The following is a 15665-nucleotide window of genomic DNA, read 5'->3' as shown; positions in this document are numbered from 1 at the left end:
TCCGGTGCTCCCTGAACTAATCTTCTGCCAGCATCCCAGGGCCCATTATACTGCCGTGCACTCTGCCGTGCGTCAACAGCGCGACTGGCCCCTCGCGCTCAGAGAGCCACACAGCTGCCAAGACGTCGAGCTTAACATCATCATTCGCTATACCACTGTTGACTCCTGTCGTATATAAATGCGCATGCCTGCACCGTGCCTTTGCTACTACTGCAGCTCCACTCTCTGCCCCTTCTCAAGTGTGGTGTCTCTGTAGTGTAGGCTATAGTGTAGGCTATACCTGGAGGGACTTTAGAAGACGTGCTGCGGCTTTTGGGTATATCAGACAGCAACAGATTCAGTCAACTTGCACTTACAAAACAAGTTCAAAAAGGGTACAGAGCCCCGCACACCAAAGTAGGTACAAGAACGTCTTTACTTAGCTGACAAAGATGCAATCCTGTTGCCTCTTTGGGGGCTTAAAAGCACATGAAACAGCCAAAAGTTGCGGTATAATATGATGTGATTATATCTAGGATTGTGTGGTTTGGTGCATATAGTCTGCCTATATATGACGTAGAGTTGTTGTCACTCCTTTGCAGAGAGTGAAGACGGAACTGTTGAGAATTGGGGAAGCCAGGGGGAGTCGGGGACCATACACCATTATTATGTCCTCTGATGAATATCTAATTGATTGGTTGACATTTTTATTCACAGTTTGTATAGGCCCCAACAATGGGTACAGTTAAAAAGGAAGGCACGGGTCGATACAAAAACTGCTATGATCAAAACGTCGACGAGCAGCAATAAACTTAAAGGGACACTTCACCCTTTTTGCAAGAAAATATATGTTAATGACGTTTAGGAGCTTTAGATCACTTTCCTGGGGGTATTTATGTGTGTAATATGTGGTTTTAGATATTTTAGATTGTAGCAGTGAGCCTGTTGTCTCTGATGTCATGGACACTGGTCTCACTACCTTCCTGGACTACAATTCCCATAATTCTTTGGTGCACTGCTCCTCCTTGTGGATAGGGGGGAGAGCTGTCTTACTGAGACAACATGTAGTCCAGGAAGGAAGTGAGCCCAGTGTCCATGACATCAGAGACAACAGGCTCACTGCTACAATCTAAAATATCTAAAACCACATATTACACACATAAAGACCCCCAGGAAAGTGTTCTAAAGCTTCTAAACGTCATTAACATATATTTTTTTGCAAAAAGGGTGAAGTGTCCCTTTAAGAGAGGAGCTTTTTCAGCATCACCAGTATTACACGCAGACTCTATATTCTTATTTTCTACCATGCCCACCTCACACATGGGGCCAATTAGCTTCTATTATTTCTCTTCACGGAGTGGATTAAGGGTGCATTTACTTGCTCCCTTTCGGTCTCTATAGCTATCCTCTGTTCTCTCCCTCGCCGCCTGCATGTGTCTCTCTCTCTCTCTCAATTCAAATGCACAAATAACAGAGCATTGATATAGCATATTATACTGATGCTGGATATATACTGATGCTGGATACTCCTTGTACACTCTGAAAAAACTATAAGTAAACTAAAGTTGGAACACAAAGAACAACAGACTCTGTTGTGTTCACAACGCGGTGCCATTTCACAAAGACAAGTTGAGAAATTCAAATGACTTGACAATTGACAACAGTGTTATCTCATTAGAACAATTAACACCCATGCAATGACAGCGTTTCCATACATACAGAACCACCTGCCAACTTCCATCACAGGATGTATTAAAAAACACACGGACGGACGCACACGCACACGCACACGCACACGCACACACACACACAAACACAAACAGACACACACACACACACACACACACACTATAGAGGCGGTTACCATGGTATCCAGGCCAAGAGTTAGCAGCATAAGGAAGAAGATGATAGCCCAGAAGGGAGACAGGGGGAGTCGTGTCAGAGCCTCCGGGTACACCACAAAAGCAATGCCTGGACCTGACACACACACACACACACACACACACACGCACGCACACACACGTACGCACAAGCACACGCGCACGCACACACACACACACACACACACACACACACACACACACACACACACACACACACACACAGACACACGGACACACGGACACACATAAACATATTTATACACAGACAAACATACTGTACATAAACATACATGCACACACAAACAGATAACGTAACCACATAGAGTACATACCGTAGACACATGCCTGCACGTAAGCACGCACGCGCGCACGCGCGCACGCACACACACACACACACACGCACGCACACGCACACACACACACACACACACACACACACACACACACACACACACACACACACACACACACACGCGCGCACATGAATTACGCACACATAAAGTATGAGTTAATCGTATACAGCAATCTGTCAACAAATACAATCTGTAATAGTTTGCATAATAATTCAACCAGCGTGGCAGTTCTCAGCTAATAAACAGTGTGTGGCACTAAGCCACTGACAACTGCGTGCGTGCGTGCGTGCGTTCGTGCGTGCGCGTGCCTGTGTGCGTGCGCGTGTGGCCTGTGAATGCATAAGTTAGTATACCATACCTTCGTCCGCCACCTGCTCTATCGGCACCTTCAACTCATGGGCCATGAAACCAATGACGGAGAAGATGACAAAACCTGCAAATATGCTGGTGGCACTGTTTGTACACGTCACTATAATGGTGTCCCTGGAAGGAAATGAATACAGAAATTAATGCAAAGAAAACGTAAAGTCAATGGGGTGGTTTTCAAAAATGCACAAGCACAACATACTGTATACTCTACAGTCCATAAAAGATTATTGCTGTCGTACGCAAGCAGCAACCTATCCAACAGTGGCATCTAGTGGTCGTATGCAAAACTATAGCCGAGAGTTTTAATTTAAGTTGCAGCATGCAGAGGTCTAAAAACAAAATATGACACAAGGTGCTATAATTTTATGTCCATATAGAAATACAGAAAACTGATTGTGAAGGACTTTTTATGTTTGTAATGCATGCAGGCAAATAATCTTATAGAAAAGCCAGAATGCTTTTTTTTGGAAATATCTGCAAAATGTGTATTTGGTTTGCTCTTTGCTGTCAGATTTATAAAGAAATTACATCCATTGAATAAAAGAGATTCATTTATAACACAACTTGTAAATATAGGCTACAGTATTTGTGTTGCATCTGACACTAATATATTGTATTTTCCTGGTTAATGACCTCTGTTTATTCAGAAGGAAAAACAAAGACTGACTGCGCTCTCACCACTACATTTGACCTTGAATCTATTTTAAAACCCATTCTGGCCGGGAACCCCTTTTGGTGTTTTAAGCATTGTGTTATACTTTAGCAGATCTACAAGCTCATAGCGCGGCACTCGCTACGAGCTTGTAGGTCTGCTATTTTTTTTTTAATCGTGAAAATGTATTGCAAATCTTTGAATATATAGGGCCTATTCTTTCACAGCGAAAGGTTTTAACTCAAATCCTTACTTCTGGGGGGGATCCCTGGAACTACATATTTTCAGATGGGGGTCGGTTGGCCAATTAAAATGTTTTGGGGTCCTTGACATGAAATATTGAGCACCACTGATATAGAAAACTATCGTGATTTAGAAGATTTTTTCGACGTCAGGCCTAACTGGATTAAAGTATCGATAGGTATAGGCCTATAGGTATAGGCAAGAAATACCACGTCACATCGCTCACTGAAAAAAAACACCAGTTAATATTGTTTTCATTTCTGAAATATTACAAGCTACGTAGTATACGCGTATAAGTGTTGTTGTTGCTGACCAGAAGCATGGTTTACCTGTTGCATGTTTACCTGTAGCAGTTATTGTGGAATTTATTGTATGAAGAGAGAGTGATGAGGCCTCCCCAAGCCGCCGACAGAGAGAAAAAGATCTGGGTGGCCGCGTCCTTCCATACCTGGCAGAGAAACACAACAACAAACAACAAGTCAGACTTAGTTTTAATTATATTTTCTCCACGGCATAGATGTTGGAAACAGGGAGGACCGCCAGGGGGCTGCGGAAGCACCACTCATTGGCGACAATATTGCACTTTATTTTTCGACTTTAGTTCAGTATTTATTCATTTTTGAAATTATGCTACAGATTAATCGTGCATCCCCAATTATATGACTGCTGCTTTGATCCTATGTGGCTATTACCATTTCTTTCACACAAAAAGGGGTGTGACATATATTATACAGTAAGTGACAGAAGAACAACAGTGATGCACATCTGGAAAGGTATACGTACACCCACAACCGAGGTTTTGGCTCGGAATGAAAACCACTGTATGATAAAGGCAAAGTGTCACAGGGAAAGCGATCCCACTATAGCAAAGAATTGATTATGTTTGGGTTTGTAGAGCTGCTTTTGGTATGGAATACGAATAGGATGTGTCACGTGTGTCCAGCTATACACCTTCAAGAGCAACTGGAACTTTAATGCCTTGTTCATCTGAATAATGGCTGTTGGTAATGGTTCCTTATATACATACACCCAAATGATCCCAGCCAGTCCTCCACACTTTGCACTTCTGGTCACAGCCTGGGTCTGAGCACACTTTAGATTCCATTGCGCGCCGGACAGAAGAAGCTGTGTTTTGCGTCATTTCCGTTTTTTTTTAGACAGCTGGTGGATTGAAATGAAGCTCCACCAATGGCCAGATTCCCGGAAAAGCTTGCCCCAGCGGCATTCTGCCGCGTGGGTGGAGCTTAATTTCCAAAAAAAACGGAGATGACGCAAAACACCGCTTCCTTTGGCCGCGCATGGAAGTTCAAGTGTGCCCAGGCTGCCTCAATGCCATTGTTCCTGCTTTGAATTTGCTATATTGTATGCTTGCTGTAGTGTTACCTCTTATTTTGTGTTCGAGCTGTTGTTTCATGGGTGGTTGTTGTTGTTGTTGTTGTTGCCTTGTTGGCTTTGCAGTTAACGTTAAAGTTAAAACTGAATAAAGTTAAACTGAACTGACTGTGTATCTTTAGCACAAAATTAATTATGAATTATGTCAGTAGTTTCTTTTGTATATTCAAGTTATTTGTCATATCTGCCTTTTTGATATTTAATTTGGATTAATATGTTCCAATGTTCAATGCCAAAAACACAATTAAATTGTAAACAGCCCTATAGCTGGCCTTTTTTGTGAATCATCCATTTTGGTGTCTTTTTAACTCGTACTGCCTGTACTTAAAGTAAACCATGTTTAATATCAACAGTCGTGTACATGACACCAGTCTATTGTCCTGTTGCACCCAGGACAGATTTTAGTGGTGTAAACTTTTCAACACAACTTCAGTGGCGCTTCAGACAAACAAAAAAAACTGCTGGGTTTAATGGCTGCTAATATAGAGCACCGAAGTCTGACGTCAATATCGGTAGAGCATGTACTTTTTATTTGTATAAAGGGGGATTTTAGACCGCCTCATATAAGAACTTCATATGGATATGAAGAATCAACTGACTGTCGCAAACGATACAGAGACACCTCCCTGACAATAACGCAGAGACAGCTTGTTTATTTTTGGACCACAAAGGTTATAGCAGACGATATTAAGGTCACCTCATGTTATTCTCCATAGTGAAATTACTACCGTGAACAGAATGTAACAGTAACAGTAACCGTAATGTTGAAATTCATGAGTGTGTGGTTCCTAAACTTTTTAGCCTGTGACCCAAATGTGAGAGGGTAGAGGAGAGCTGAGAGTTATGTGAGGGTGGAGGAGAGCGGAGAGTTATGTGAGGGTGGAGGAGAGCTGAGAGTTATGCGAGGGTGGAGGAGAGCTGAGAGTTATGTGAGGGTGGAGGAGAGCTGAGAGGGTGGAGGAGAGCTGAGAGGGTGGAGGAGAGTCTGGGTGGAGGAGAGTTGAGAGGGTGGAGGAGAGCTGAGAGGGTGGAGGAGAGTTGAGAGGGTGGAGGAGAGTTGAGAGGGTCTGGGTGGAGGAGAGCTGAGAGGTATGTGAGGGTCTGGGACCTCTGGGTGGAGGAGAGCTACCTTTGCGTCGCTGAGTTTCTCCCACTTGGGTGTGATGAAGTACAGGATGCCGTCTCCAGCACCTGGCAGAGTCACTCCTCTGATCAACAGGATGACCAGCACAACGTAGGGAAATGTGGCAGTGAAATACACCACCTGATATGAGGAGAGAGAGAGAGAGAGAGAGAGAGAGAGAGAGAGAGAGTCGTTGCTATGGAGTCCATAGGAATTAAGAGTTTACATAGTAGTATACATGCATAAACTTTCCTTAATGATTATATCTCGTTACAGCATTTATTTATGATGTATTTTCTCTATTATTAAGGTTACTGTAAACGGTCAGTTTGTATTGGGGCAGGGAGGGGGGCGGGGCAAAGCATTCCCGGGCGTAGCCCTAGTGTGTCTTAGTAACAGAGGTCACCATGGCTGTCTCTCCATCTCTGTCATATACTCAAAAGATTTCTTTCAGGTGGGTTGCCAATTTTGGCCAATCAGGAGTATACGCATTCATCAGCTCCAATTTTATCTTGCAACTTCTGAATTAAAAGCTACTTTGCCATGAATTAAACGCTACTTTGCCATGAATTAAACGCTACTTTGCCATGAATTAAAAGCTACTTTGCCATGAATTAAACGCTACTTTGCCATGAATTAAAAGCTACTTTTCCATCCTATAGCCTCCACTGTGAAAACAGCCCTGGGTGGATGGACATTATTCATACTCGGCCTCCTGAGTGGTGGTGCAGACTAGCTCTGCACCTCATTCAAATGCCCTCTAGAGGGCAGCACTCAACAAGAATTATTTCTTGAAAACCTAGAACTCAACTCAAATGCACCGAGCCAAAGGGGGGAACAACGGGGTAGCAAAGGAGAGGAGTCAAGGACCCAAGAGGAGACTTCTCAACCATGTCCCTATCATGCACTGTATGTACCCACCTTTCCTGATGACTTGATTCCTTTGGCCAAGGAGGCATAGACAATAAGCCAGGCCAGGCAGAGACAGCCTGCTAAGGGCCAGCGGAGGTCTCCGGGGTACTCGATGCCTTTAGAGATGTGTAACACATTGTACCTGTGGGGGGGGTGAGACAAAGGGAAGAATAAGATACTAGCAATACTGGAATGGGAAAACATTATTTTTTTTAAAGCAACACTGATCTTTAAATGTGTATAAACTGCAATACGAGAAACTACAGATTAAAATAATCCAGGCTGTATTATAGGCAAAAGAGAATTGGTCAGAAATCGAGGAAGTACATCTTATAAATCTGTGATCAAGAGATATTTTGTGTGCTTATTTTTTAATGAAAGTGTAAAATATTGCTTGGGTAGATTATGTGTGACAATAACAATTATAGCACTACATACTGTACATAGTAAAATCCGGATTTCATTTAACAAGTAAAATTGCGCATCAAATGTGAGTTTCAAATAAAGCCGGCTGTGTCGTGTGTCAAATCGCTCACAACATGTAGAAGTGTACAAGCCCAAGAGCTTAAGTACAGAGCTGCTATTTGTATATGGTATCAGAATCAGAATCAGAATATCTTTATTGTCATTGTACGAGACAACGAAATTGAATTGCAAACCAGATCAGTGCATTTAAAACAAAATACATAATACTCTATATAAAAACACAAAAAAACGCATATTGCACAGTAAGTATGAATAGAAGTAGGCCTATATACAAAGCATGCGTCACGGTGCACTTACTTGAAGTACTCCTCGCTGGGGCTGACGTATGTCTTGTTAGCGTCCATAGTCATGTTCATCAGCTTAGTCAAGTTTCCCACGGCATTGTTGGACAGACAAAACGTCGAGTTCTTTACGGAGGTGAGGTTTCTGTCCCGGAGAATACACGTATCTGTTCCAATCACACGTCAACAAACATGGGGTTATTATTATGGTGGTGCGACGGGCTGTCAGTTCACCTCTATAAATCCAATTCGAATTTCATTGCTTCATTATTTGTAATTTTCGAAAATATTCGAATATTTACATTGTTTATTTTAGCTCATATTTAGCCTATAATAATACACGTGGCTGGCATGTCTTGTGAGTTTTGGGAAGTGCATAGTTTTGAGCTTTTGACAGGTCTGCCTGTGGACAGTGAAACCCTGACCATTAAACACGGGCAGACGCAACGATAAAGTCTATCATTCATTGTGAAGCCAGCAACATGTTGATGCAAACAGACGTGTACAGTAGCTGCTCCAAATGATATTAGATTAGCATTCGTCTGTGTCTGCCCGTGTAAACGCAGCATTGTCCAATGTCCCCCCGCTGCGGAGCGGACCGTTGCCCCGTCGGCTAGAATGCTGTCGGAAAAAAGGCCGCCTCCCGTGTACCATAGTGTTATTAAGGAGGACTCCTTGGCTTCTAACGATATGGACCAGAGTTAAACTAATGTTAGCTCCCATGCTAACTAGTTGCTACCCTCGTCAGAAACGACACCACAGACCGGGTGGAAGATGCTGATATCACTTTGCTTGTGCCCGTGGATGGGAAATGAGATTTAAAAGGCTATAGAAGCGTGGATGAAAGGCAAGCACAGATGTGCAATAAAGTTGTGTCGTGAGACTGTATTATGATTTTCGTTCTACCGGCGATTTCTGTCTGTGTAGTATACTAGACGTATCTATGTATGTGTTACAAGGGTTTGTGTGTCTGCGATTAAAAGGGTTACTGTTTACAACAGCCAGTAAGCCCGCCCACCCTGTAGACTGTCTCTGATTGGCTTACCCTGAAATCTGGCCCTACGTTAGCCAATCAATGACCTCTTCTGCGACGTGACCGGACGTGCACCTTTTCACATGCAGTGGAAGCGGCCGGGGAGATTTCACAGCGGTAGATTCGTTACTCAATACATTTAGTGAGCGGATAAAATAACATAAAACAAAATAAAAATATTAAATATAATTAATAAATGATAAAAGCTCCATTCGAATGGCAATTTTAGCTTTCGAATATATATATATTTTTTAATATTCGAATTTCTTTCATATTATGAAATTCGTTCTGACAGTGCGTTGTGTGGGACAGTTCTTCTCTTAAGGGAACCCCTTTTGGTGTTAGCATTATGTTATGCTTTAGCTATTGCAAAATAGCAGATCTACAAGCTCATGGCGCGCTACGAGCTTGCTATTTTTGAAAAGTCGAAGAACGACTGACATAGAAACATAGCTTTTTCAGAAAACTGTCAGGATGTAGAAGACATTTTTAGAATCTGATCTCAGGTCAGAATGGGTTAACCGCATAACCAGAGCCAAACAGGTGAGAGGTGAAGTTGATTGGGCCTTCCAAAGATGCAAACATGATATAAGGCCTAAGAGAGGTGCCTGCACTGGAGTAGTTCCAGTGTCATTATGGAATCAGGATTAGCGTGTGGGTGAAACTCAGGGTGACTTGCAAGCTTGTTCATTCTCATGGCTCATGGAAAAGTATAGGGAAATGTGTCATTTGTGACTCTGTGTCACTGTGTCACTAATAGCAAGGCACATCTGTTCCCTCATGTGAGGGGGAAATGGGGCCGCAATGTAAAGTATACAGCGGCGCCTGAAGTGTCCTTAATTTGTGCGAGGGCGCACCGTGCCAAAAATAACTGATCTAATTATAGGATAACAACATAGCTAAGGTGGCAGTCTGGCAGTCAGCTATTTTTGTCAAGAGAACCTTTTGGCAAGCAGCAAACGCCAAGACTCTCTCTCTCTCTCTCTCTCTCTCTCTCTCTCTCTCTCTCTCTATATATATATATATATATATATATATATATATATATATATATACACACACACACACACACACACACACACACACACACACACACACACACAACAAACACACACAATTATGCTACAACCGAGAAAACTTGCACTCTGTATTCAAATTCAACTTTATATAAGTTGATTCATATTCACAACATTTCATGTATTCTGTTTTGTTCATACAATGCTCTTGTAGCATCTTGTTGCTCGATTAGCCTCTATCTCAGTGGTTTTCAACCAACCAGTGGTCGTTGAGGGGGTCCCATGTGGCCCCCACTCCCAGTGATGGAGAGTTGGTAACCAAATGGACCCTTCATTTGTTTAAATCTTGAAAGTGTATACAATTAGAGACTGCACACAATTAGAGAATGTATATAAGAATTGTTATTTTGATCAACGTTTGTCTGTTATTTAGCTCCTATATGCCACATCAATATATACAGCATGGAATTGTGGACAAAATCTTATCCAACGATAACGCAATATAATTATTTTTTGGGGGTCTCAGAGGCTATCCACGACCACGGATCAAATGCCAAATAAATAAAAGGCCTTGATATGAAAAAGGTTGAAAACCACTGGCCTATATATATGATTTATTACACTCTTTATATATCTGTAATTTAATTATTCTAGCATTTGATATAACATTTCAATATAGGCTAGTGTTCATTTACATAAATGCATATAGCCTATCAAATTACAGACAAATAATCCGTTTAAGCAACCATACTTATCATCACTTGATTCTGCAGCATAAGTGATGCTATTTAATCGTGACAAATTAGGAGAGAGAGAGAGAGAGAGAGAGAGAGAGAGAGAGAGAGAGAGAGAGAGAGAGAGAGAGAGACGGTCGGTTCTTTGCTTCGTGTACAGTAAGACGTAATACCTAGTCCAACCGGGAGAGGTCAGTGTCGGGTACACTGCGGCACTGCAGCACCACCATACAGTAAATTTGTCAAGCAAGCAGTTTTTGTGCTGAATTGACAAATAATGCAGCAGCAGAACACTAATATTACATGATTTGAACGGAAATTCAAAGGTTGCTTTTTTTCCCCGATACTGTGGTGCGTTGAATATCTTCGTTCTAATTTCCAGATATTCTTTTGTTAATGCTTTCATTTATAAAAAGCCCCATAATATAAACCATGATTTCGGGGTTGCACATTACAAGACCTGCAACATATTCAAGTAAAAGATAAGGATCTAGTAAATATTTCATGTTATACATATTTTCCCCCGAAAGAGAATGACCCATATTTACATTAGTATAGGCCTACTTGTACAGTATTGTAAAATGGCAGCATGGCAGTCAATGGCATATGTCTAAAATGCATTATTTCGATACATAAAAGGAACAAGTTTAGCAAGAACATAACGCTTGCATGGATGGGTGCTTTGGGTGGCATTCAGGCAATAATTCACTGTACTGCAGGTCTATACAAGACATCTCAACGGAAAGAGCGCTGCGCGCATGTGACGCATTGCGCATAGTATAGAGAGAGGCGCATTTGGAGACGTATATATGTGCATGCCTGCTTGCGTGCGTGCGTGTGCGTGCGTGTGCATGTATTTATGTGTGTGTGCGTGCACGTGAGTACATGTCTTACCTAAGAGCAGCATGTCTTTGTCCATACATTCCACCGTGTTCCACTCATTCCTACAGTTAGCCCATGGAAGTGAGCCCTTCAACGAAGCGAACAGGTAGTACAGTGTCCAGCACATAATAATATTATAGTATATGGCTATCAAGACAGATATTATCAACATGGCAATCCCGCAACCTAAAATAAATAAAATGAGACGAAATATATAAATTACTCTTAAGCAAGTTGAAGAGCTTTGTTCAGAAGACAATGATATTATATAGATAATATGTTGATTCAACTTTATATTCTTCACATATTATGCGTGAAAATGCGCAGACTTGAAGTTAGCGCAGTTTACCTTGCAGAGCCGGGATAGCTTTCCATACTGACACGGGGCCCTGGCTGGCAAACTGTCCCAGGGACACCTCCAGCAGAAAGATGGGGATCCCGGCGATACCCAACATTGTCAAGTAGGGTATTAGAAAGGCACCTATGGGGCAATGTGTGTACAATCAGGCTATACAATGCATGTGGTATGGTTAGGTATATGCACTCCAAAGCCCCGTGCAATGTCATTTTTGCTCAGAATAGAATGTATACAAATGTGGCACTCTTACAAATTGACGTTGAGGACTCAGGATTGACCTCAAACTAAATTAAAACCGATCAAAAAAGAAGATAATGCTGGGACATTCGTGTGGGCCTCAGGCCCTGTTGAATTAAAATTAGAAACGAGTGGAATTCCATTTAGCCTTATATTTCTCTCCTACACATTATTGTTAAAAATGTATAATATTATATTGTATTGGTGAATGTCATAGTCTAATAATAATAATAATAATTAGAAGAAGAAGAAGAAGAAGAAGAAGGAGGATTTCGTTACTTTGAAAGAACGAAATAATCGATTTTTACATTTTCAGTGACCATAAACTCGTCCACTGTATGCACAACTATGACTGTGATTAATGGAATCCAATTAAATGAAACGATGAAATGATAGAATGGTTTAATGTTTTCAGGCAGTGCAAAAAGAAAGAAAGAAAGAAAAACAGAAAAGAAAAGAGAGAAAAAGAAAACATGACTTGTTTTCATCTTAATTCACTTCTCTCACGAAACGTCAGACTTTCTTAATAATAATAATAATAATTCTTCTTTTTTGACAGTTCGTTAATTGAGTAGGCTACCACAGACGAAAAACAGTCTCCACGAAAAGGCCTCGTTGTCCTGAACCCTATATCTATCATTTATACATTATGGATCAATAGTGTGGACTTCGACTGTTTTTCGTCTGTGGCAATTGCAGCGTTGGACAAGTTCATGTGTTGGTCCAGATTCTTACCTCCACCATTTTGGAAGGCAAGGTAAGGAAACCGCCAGACGTTACCCAGACCCACGGCGTAGCCCACCATGGACAGGATAAAATCCATTTTATTGGTCCAGTTTCCTCGTTCCTTATTCTCGTCTCCCCCTTCGTCATCGTCATCGTCGGCCTGGGAAAAGGGGATCGCGGGTGATTATCCTAAAAGGCTGCTTTTTATCCCCCCCCCCCCCCCCCCTCCCTCCCTATATTGCTACATGAAAATTAAACGTCTTAAATTCGATTACACTTGACCAAAATCCATGAATTAAGAGTTAAAGACTATTTGCAAATGATTAGAGCCACGATAAAACAGGGAAAACATCAGTCATTCCGGGAGAAAAAAAAGGTTTACACATTCCAGACCGCCAATTCAAAAAATATAGTAAAAGCAACCACGTGTGAACCGAATTCACATTCATAAAGCATATTTCGCCTGGCTGTGTGCCACCAGCCGGAGGGACGCATGGGAGGCGGGGGGGGGGGGGGGGGGAGGGGGGGGAGGAGGGGGGCTTATCAATGGAAACACACTGAGGTGAGACGGGAGAGGAAAGCCCTCCTGGGCATTGGAACAATGGGTGGAATCCGCAACCTTATGTAAGGCATTACACTATACAGCACGCCGCTGTCGGCACCATGCAGTCCCTAGAGAGAGAGAGAGGGAGAGAGAGAGAGAGAGAGAGAGAGAGAGAGAGAGAGAGAGAGAGAGAGAGAGAGAGAGACTCTGGGCTGTATATATACAGGGGCTGGCCTGCCTGCGGGGGGGTATTCATGTCAAATAGACGATTTATATATAGGCTATCAGTTCAATGATAGTTTCTTCATCGTTATTTAAGCTCTTGCTCTTTGTCACAATCACTCATATAGGCATAGCCCATGATCCAAAATGTAAAAGAGTGTCGCAAAATCAAATAATTTATATACGTGCACGATTGTTGTTGTTATTTTTAATTTGGCTGTATAGGCTATAGGCTATTCACACTATACAACCGTAACATTTTCCTTTACACGGAACCATTGTTTTCTCATGATGTCATCATATATTAGAATGGATAGCCTATAGCACACAGGCTTGTATGAAGATTCGATATAGACGAAATACGAATTCCATCTCAAATCAATCAGAATCCCAGCCTGTAGACATGATTTCAAGTGGCCTCATCATCATCATCTCCATGGTTATTCCGCGCGCTTTATCAACGGCCATATCGTCCTTAATTGGATCTTCCTATAATCCCGCACAGATCTCATATGTAGGCTATTCCGTCTCCCCTGACCCAGGTCGTTTGATGATAGGCCCCTGATTCAACCTCTCATTGAAAACAATTAATTTGAGCAACACTTACCCCCGGCACGGCGGCGCTGCTGCTGCTGCTGGGCTGCACAGAAGTGTTGCCATCTGTTCCCAATATGATGGTGGTCTGGCTCATGGCCACCCAATTTCCCGAGGCGTTGTTTTGCTCCGCGCTCGCGGCCCTGAGAGGCTCCCCGTACTGGACGGACATCCCCCGGCCCTGGCCCTGAGGGCCGGCCGAAGAAGAAGAAGCACCACCACCACCACCATCCGTCTGACCCGCTGCACCACCGCCGAAGGCCGATCCGGGAACCGCGGGCGCGGCGTTTTTAAACGTCCCATAGACCTTGCCGCCGGTCTCCAGTTGTTCTCCCGGTTTATTTTCCACGGCGGCGGCGGGGCAAAAAGTTTTGCTCTCGTTGCACGTCGGGGCGGGCGGCTGGGGGGGCGCCGGGTGAGCGTGAGGAAAACACGGCGCATTTTCCGCTTTGTTTGCTGTAAGTCCCACCGCTCCGTCGACGGGCTGCTGCTGCTGTGACGCGTTGTAGCCGGTAGGTGCGTTGGTGGCCGCTCTCTGCGGGTCGGGGAAATCCTGGAACATTTGGGATTGGATTGGAATATTAACGAAACTAATTCAGCACAAAAAGACAAATTCCATCCGAGGAAAACACCTAATACGGAACATTCAACTTTCAGCATCGGTTAAAAAAATCTGTGAACAGGATTTTTTTTTTAAATCTTTCTCCATATATTATTATTATTTCATTGTTTTACTATGTTTCCAACATTACAGAAAATATCTCCGATGGGCACTGCTGATGGTGGTTTCACTGGTTTTTAAAAGAAAAGCTCCCTTTGCCGCATGTTTTGGCTCCACTGCTCCGGTGTTTCAGCTCACAGTTTGCAGGGGGTTCTTTTCCTTGTCTCCCGCGTGTGCCGTTACTGCGAGATTCTTTAATTTTACGCCCCATTTCCCCCGTGTCATTCAGCCCTACACATCCACTGATTTTATGGGCAATAGACAAGCTGCCGGTCTCTCTCCCATACTCCCCGGCAGGCATGCGTGATCAACCGGCATTACACAGCACTGAAAAGACCCGTGCGGGATTACAAATTACACCTCGGATTTGTTTTAGAGGGGGACACCCAAACAGCATAATATTATTAAAAGAAAAAGGGAAAATGTTAATGAATTGGGGTCCCAATTCAATTGTTTGCAATCATTTCAGTTAATCATAACCTGGTTTCAGCCAAAAGTGTTAAATATAAAATGAGATAAAATAAGGTGAATCAAAAGAAACTCCATGTGTCTGGACAAGTAAACAAACAACAGATATTGAGCACTTATAGGTGCGGAACAAGTAGCCTTTCTAGACTATATATAGATTAAAGTTTTGCACTAGCTGCAATCCAGCACCTGCAGCTTCAGCACCATGGACAGCAGATACAGTATATGCCTCTCATGCAGCTGTCAAAAAAGCTTGAAAAGAAAAAAAAAGAAAATACACGTGGCGATGGCTATAATAGACTCTATAGCCACTATTCCTATATAGAAAAAAAGAAAGTGCACAACTTACCATTTTTGAGCGGACGAGGTGGCGGTGGGGGTGGGTGTCCGTCGGGCTGGAAGCAGCAGCTGTAAAGGAGAGAGACGACTGGAAGTATATGTCTACTCCCGCCAAGTG

The 15665-nt window shown here is 42.7% G+C and overlaps 1 protein-coding gene across 2 annotated transcripts in view; it reads right to left on the bottom strand.

Annotated features, from left to right (window-relative positions):
* slc6a5 (solute carrier family 6 member 5) overlaps positions 1–14116 on the bottom strand; it is a gene marked incomplete at both ends in the record, with an annotated part of 19983 nt that extends 5867 nt beyond the window's left edge. Inside the window, 10 exons of one of the 2 annotated variants that reach the window (XM_080768700.1) lie at positions 1844–1956; positions 2574–2698; positions 3824–3927; positions 6001–6135; positions 6916–7048; positions 7690–7840; positions 11351–11524; positions 11688–11819; positions 12669–12819; positions 14042–14116. In XM_080768700.1, coding sequence (XP_080624826.1) covers positions 1844–1956; positions 2574–2698; positions 3824–3927; positions 6001–6135; positions 6916–7048; positions 7690–7840; positions 11351–11524; positions 11688–11819; positions 12669–12819; positions 14042–14116 — 1293 coding nt within the window. The remainder of the gene's footprint in view (positions 1–1843; positions 1957–2573; positions 2699–3823; positions 3928–6000; positions 6136–6915; positions 7049–7689; positions 7841–11350; positions 11525–11687; positions 11820–12668; positions 12820–14041) is intronic. The other variant, XM_080768701.1, reaches the window with a different exon arrangement.
* Between the last annotated feature and the right edge of the window lie 1549 nt (positions 14117–15665).

This window comes from Protomyctophum bolini (genome assembly GCF_963924005.1).
Source record: "Protomyctophum bolini genome assembly, chromosome: 1".
Lineage (NCBI taxonomy): Eukaryota > Metazoa > Chordata > Actinopteri > Myctophiformes > Myctophidae > Protomyctophum > Protomyctophum bolini.
Note: the sequence above shows the minus strand (reverse complement) of the source record. Positions and strands in the feature narration are given on the sequence as shown.